Source organism: Palaemon carinicauda, chromosome 8, assembly GCF_036898095.1.
Source record: "Palaemon carinicauda isolate YSFRI2023 chromosome 8, ASM3689809v2, whole genome shotgun sequence".
Classification (NCBI taxonomy): domain Eukaryota; kingdom Metazoa; phylum Arthropoda; class Malacostraca; order Decapoda; family Palaemonidae; genus Palaemon; species Palaemon carinicauda.
Window position 1 is genome coordinate 143,746,324 of NC_090732.1, and position 6,734 is coordinate 143,753,057.

General features: G+C 33.8%; 1 protein-coding gene across 3 annotated transcripts; it reads right to left on the bottom strand.

The window, feature by feature from the left end:
• Window positions 1-484: 484 nt before the first annotated feature.
• On the bottom strand, window positions 485-4,766 carry LOC137645017 (uncharacterized). Of its 3 annotated transcripts, none has more exons than XM_068377882.1 (4): window positions 4,678-4,766; window positions 4,431-4,495; window positions 3,346-3,447; window positions 485-953 (listed from the first exon to the last, which is right to left on the bottom strand). In XM_068377882.1, the coding sequence occupies exons 1-4, from the start codon at window positions 4,749-4,751 to the stop codon at window positions 757-759; spliced, it is 438 nt and encodes a 145-aa protein (XP_068233983.1). In that variant the 5' UTR covers window positions 4,752-4,766; the 3' UTR covers window positions 485-756. The 3 variants fall into 3 exon arrangements, with proteins under 3 accessions (XP_068233983.1, XP_068233984.1, XP_068233985.1); XM_068377883.1 differs by having other exon boundaries at window positions 4,668-4,754; XM_068377884.1 differs by having other exon boundaries at window positions 4,664-4,747.
• Between the last annotated feature and the right edge of the window lie 1,968 nt (window positions 4,767-6,734).

Here is a 6,734-nt window from a genome sequence, read left to right on the forward strand (position 1 = left end):
TGAATGGAGAAGTATTGAATTAAAAGCTCAAGATAGAGACGACTGACGAAATCTAACCGAGGCCTTTTGCGTCAATAGGCGTAGGAGATGATGATGATGATGATGAAAGTAAAGATGCTTTGGTGATATAGCTTGAAAGTCTGGGATTTTCCTGATATATATATATATATATATATATATATATATATATATATATATATATATATATATATATATATATATGTGTGTGTGTGTGTGTGTGTGTATGTATGTTTTCAGCAAATATTTATGGGGTGAGGTTTCATGTCTTATACACCGTCCTATCGATGTTCAAGAAGCTTATCTACTTGCAGAAGGGTAAAGCTTCACAAGTTCTTATCGGCATCAATGACCACTGATGCTAGGATGTCAGACAATTATAAAAATAAACCAATCAATCAATCAATCACAAGTTCTTAAGAAGACCGTAGTTGGAAAGATAGAAATACACAATACTCTGTGAGAGAAATCTTTTCTCTTTATTTGTTAATACAAGAAATGAATATATATATCAGTTATAAGGAAAGTTAACGTATTAGCTAGAAATTCCTAAGTAGAACAACATTAGCTATTGTAACTTGTATTTCAGAATCTTCTTACTAGGAATACTGGACATATAAGTTTCAGCAGGCAAGAAAAAGTAATCTTTTTATGGTTAGTTCAACAATTATGAACACAGGCAAAAAAAAATCAAACACATTCATTTAAAAAAAAAAAATGGTTGTTTTCTTCCGGACACTAATTCCCAAAGGCAGCTGCAACCACAACCAGTGCAACTGTAGAGGCAGCAGTAGCAAGGTGATTTGTAGCTACTGGCGAAGAGCCATTGCAGAGATCAGTGTTACAGAAGAAGGTTGTAACTTGTTCGTCGTCTCCCCCTTCGTGTTTTGAAGGGACTTGTTCCCTCGTCTCTGAACAGTAGCGACGGACGTCTTCTGTAAAAGAAAATTTAAACATCTTATCATTTTATATATATATATATATATATATATATATATATATATATATATATATATATATATATATATATATATATATATATAGTACTAGGGCATGTTACTCTACGATTATAATGAATAGACAATTCGGACAGAATGTCCTGCAAATAGTTTTCAGGATAACAGCAGAAATATATTTACTCTTCTCCATTTATTGTTTGGTGCCGTCACGTGTTTCGGATCACTTCGAGACCCTTCTTCAGGTCTACTTTGAGTTTTGAAATTACACTTAAATATATTGATTTATGGTGGTGAAAATTTGGTACAAAAATATTTGGATATCCGGAAAAAACATTCAACAAAAATTTGGTACAAAAATATTTGGATATCCGGAAAAAAACATTCAACAAAAATTTGGTACAAAAATATTTGGATATCCGGAAAAAAAACATTCAACAAAAATTTGGTACAAAAATATTTGGATATCCGGAAAAAAAACATTCAACAAAAATTTGGTACAAAAATATTTGGATGTCCGGAAAAAAACATTCAACAAAAATTTGGTTCAAAAATATTTGGATGTCCAGAAAAAACATTAAACAAAAATTTGGTACAAAAATATTTGGATGTCCGGAAAAAACATTCAACAAAAATTTGGTACAAAAATATTTGGATGTCCGGAAAAAACATTCAACAAAAATTTGGTACAAAAATATTTGGATGTCCGGAAAAAAACATTCAACAAAAATTTGGTACAAAAATATTTGGATGTCCGGAAAAAACATTCAACTAAAATTTGGTACAAAAATATTTGGATGTCTGGAAAAAACATTCAACAAAAATTTGGTACAAAAATATTTGGATGTCTGGAAAAAACATTCAACAAAAATTTGGTACAAAAATATTTGGATGTCCTGAAAAAACATTCAACAAAAATTTGGTACAAAAATATTTGGATGTCTGGAAAAAACATTCAACAAAAATTTGGTACAAAAATATTTGGATGTCCGGGAAAAACATTCAACAAACATTTGGTACAAAAATATTTGGATGTCCGGAAAAAACATTCAACTAAAATTTGGTACAAAAATATTTGGATATCCGGAAAAAACATTCAACAAAAATTTGGTACAAAAATATTTGGATATCCGGAAAAAACATTCAACAAAAATTTGGTACAAAAATATTTGGATATCCGGAAAAAACATTCAACAAAAATTGATAGATGAAAACTTTAGATTCTTGGAGATATAAATAAATATAAATATAAATGATTTTTCAAAAGGCTTTAGGAATTTCATAAAGCGCCCAATTCCATTCTTTGTAGCCAGACCGACGTCGGTTCCTCAGGAACGCCATCTCTCGTTCAAAGCAGACCAAATTGTGAAGCTTACTCACTCCCGCAGAGATTCGGTATGGGATCTGCATTGATCTCAGACTCAATTCCATTTGGAGCGGCGTCTTTCCTAATGACATATTGTGGTCTCGATGCTCCTGCATTCTCTCTGCAATGAAACAGTTTCTGAACTCCTATCCATACCGTTTTTATTTTTTCTCCGATGCAGCTCAAGCTTCCAAGGTTGCAAAGGGGTTGATGCAGAGCTTTCAAAACTGACCGTATGTGCAACGCAGCCTTGGACGGGACACTTGCTCGGTCCCCCAATAGTTCCATTTTTGAAGACTACGTTGATTCCTGAATCCAGTTCATCTGGAACCACACCACCCTCCACAACAGCTCGAAATATCTTGGCTCTATCATTCTTTCCTTGGTGAAGCATCCTCTGCGCTTCCATCCAGATTCTCCTCGCCTTGCCACCTCTCTATCTCTCTCTCTCTCTCTCTCTCTCTCTCTCTCTCTCTCTCTCTCTCTCTCTCTCTCTCTCTCTCTATATATATATATATATATATATATATATATATATATATATATATATATATACAGGTGTGTGGATGAGATTAAATGTTAAAGTTCAAAGGTGTCTGATTTCAGTTCGAGTTTCATCTGAATAGATGTCGAGCCAGAATGTCAGCCGAACAAGCCCGACTCCCCACTGTGGTGCCCAACCACAGCAGTGGGCTCCCCAGTAAGCAGCCAAACTCATGGAACCGGGCGGGGATCGATCTGCTGCCATGCGAAAACATTACCAGTGTCCTCTACACTTATACTTTCTCGATTCAGCTATACTATCAATAAAATGTGCCGAAGAAATCCCTATAAATCTTTGGATGCAGAACATGGAATATTAATAACTTCAGAATTTCAATCAACATAACTTGAAAGGTCAGTCTCAAGAGAAACTGATTAAACAATGCCCTAAACGATGAAAATGAAAGAGAATGGAAATTTAAAGTTTACGTAAGGCAGCTCAAACGCGATTCCATGACTTACCATCGTCGTCAAAATCGTGTTTCTTGGCGCATGAACCACGGCAGGACACTTTTCTGGAACACATGTCCTCGCCATCACAGCTATAACACTCCAGTGCAATACCTGTAAAAAAGGAATTATCGTCACACATATAAACACACACACACACACACACACACACACATATATATATATATATATATATATATATATATATATATATATATATATATATATATATATATATATATATATATATATGTGTGTGTGTGTGTGTGTGTGTATGATAAATATATTGATGTAGTATATGTTTTTATATACACACATATGTGTGTGTGTGTATATATATATATATATATATATATATATATATATATATATATATATATTATATATATATATATATATATATATATATATATATATATATATATATATATATATATATATATATAAATAAATAAATAAATATATATATATATATATATATATATATATATATATATATATATATATATATATATATATATATATATATATATATATATATATAAATAAAAGATTTCATTTTGTCTTATCTCAATAGTCTAAGTGGAACATTCAACTGGACTTTGAACTTTAAATCATATCACCTAACCTTTGACGGTTCCTTTCCCCAGTTTGCCTGTTTTTCATATCGTGGCCAAAGTTTGCCAACAGAAGATAGACGGTGGCATTTTATAAGAAAGAGAGATATGTTAACAAGAAAGTGTACTGTGGGGTAGACTTTTCCCCTTCCTGGGCCACTTTAATTCACTACTTGATATAAGAAAAAAATAATAATTATAGGACAATGTCTAATCCTCAGAGTAGAGGAGGGGAGAAATCAAGATGATATTTTTCAATAAATCTTCAAATATGCCTTGCAAAAAATTCGGGGTGTCGAGGCATATTGACCCACACGTTCTTCCAGCAAAATGTCACTTTAATTTTGGTATTGACGTAACCACCACAATTTTAGTTCTTATCATACGTCTATATTTGGCAAAAAATACAAATGGATTTTTGCAAGGGCGCTTGTTTAATGAGTGCACTCCGCTATAATGGAAATTTTACACAAGACTTACCTGCTTGCACGAACAGGAGTAGAACAAAAGCTATGCTGATCAACAACTTCATGTCGTCTAGGAACCTATGGAGTATGAAAGAAAATAAATTTCTACTGAATGGTGCACCGTTCATTTTCTTGTTTAAACTTACAACTAACCATTGAAATGTATAACAATTTTAGTTGAAGATCAACTTCTTGCAAAGTAATCTTTAAACTATTATTTTCAGAAAAGAATAATGTTGAAAATACCTACGGCTTCCAACCTGTGTGGTGTACGAACTGTGTACTGGATGGTGTCTTGAAAATGACAGTGAGACCTGAGTAATTTTGCCTTCATCCGGCCCAAGTATCGCAGAGTTGCCAGACCCGCGGTGACATCCGAACCAGAGTGGTTTGTATTATTATTGTGTTGATTAAATACACATGTAATTTTAGTTATAGATATTATAAATTTCCAGAAAATCTTAATAAATATTACGATATGTTGCTGGTGAATACACAATTCTTTGTTAAAAAACGATTATGATCATAAGACACCTTCCTCTGTGTATAAGGTTAAAACGTCATGATAATGAGTGTTGCGTCACACTATTGTTTGGCAACGTGGCAGGCCAGGCACTGGAATGTAAATGTTTATATTGATTTGTGAGTCGCATATCGCAGTCTACTTTTCAGCAAGAGAGCTCAAGAACTAAAATCTGCAACACTTGACAACAAGAAAGGAAAAGTATATAATTGGATAATGAATACGAAGTGACGGAATGGGTTAAGAGAAATAAAAAGCATACATGAATTTACATAAATAGCAAATAGTTGACATCTACGAAGTTTCCTTACATTATTTCACACAGCCGACGACACCTTGGGAAGAGAGATTGGATGGAAAGAGTATAAGTACGTTCTCCTTGAGAATAGAGGCCAGAAGCCCTTGTCAAAAACTTAAATAGATAAATGAATCATTGGAATAAACAGATTAACTGAAGTGTCCCTTGTTAAACATTCAAACAACAAAGGGAGAAGGCATTTGAGTGGGACCTTGCGAAGATTTCAAAGAAACTAAAGATGGCGATCGAAGAAGCCCCGCAAAGTATTCAAACGAAAAAATGTAGAGATGACCTTTAAAAGTTCCCTTGGAAGTAATTGAAGCAAATATACATATGATGATTAAATAAGTCGGTACAAAAAATTAATAAGAAGAATGTCATTTCATAAACGTTTTTGAAAGAATTCAAAGTAATGTGAACCACTAATGTTCTTGCAAAGAATCCAAATAAATTTAGAGATGACAACATAGAAACCATTACACAGAATTAACCAAAATATTCAAATGGCATTTAATGTTGTTGTATCAAAGATTTCAAAATTTTTTCATGGGCGGATTTCCTCCATTTGTATATGGATGCAGAATGGCCACCCAGTTCACAAGGCTGGGCCTCAAATTCTTAAGTCCAACGAAAAGGCCATTTGATTTTCTATAAATATATCAATCAAAAACATAGATCAAGTGGGAAATGCTTAGCAAATATTTTGAATAAGGGAACAAAAACTTTTGTTCACTTTCAATCAAGAGTAGAGAATACAATTGAAGAAGACCTTGAAGAGTTAAAAAAGAATTCAAACAAGATTCGAGATAGAAATGTCCGATTATGGAAAACTGCCAACGGCTTTATATTAAAGAAGACGACAAAAGTGTAAACGCAACGTTTAGAACCATTTATCACAGCAGCAGAAATGGAGGACGAAGCCCCGTGGCGACTTTAAGGCCTCCTCCCCTCAGAAAGTGAGGATCGTACCCAACCCAACACCCCGACCCCTCCCATCCATACCTTTTCGTGGGTCCTCTTGGCTGCCTTTGCGTAATGAATAGCCATGTTGTCGTTCTTTATTAGAGTTAGGACACAAAGGGATGTGGTCAACGAGTGTCCCAAATCACAACGGTGATTGTGATGGGTCCCAGAGGCAGAGAGATTTCGTCATAACTACTCCAATTATTCCTTTTGGAAGGAACGGAGGAATTTAGTGTGGTGACGACTTGGAAGATTGTGGCTCATTTGGACCGTTTTTGGGAGGGCTTCGATGCGACCCTTAAACGCTGCTCTATCATTATTAATTCACTTCTTGATATTTATCTCGCGTAATCAGCTCATTTCGCTGAGGGCTCCGGGATCTTCTGACCGTTGCTCTCTCTCTCTCTCTCTCTCTCTCTCTCTCTCTCTCTCTCTCTCTCTCTCTCTCTCTCTATGTAAATTATATATATATATATATATATATATATATATATATATATATATATATATATATATATATATATATATATATG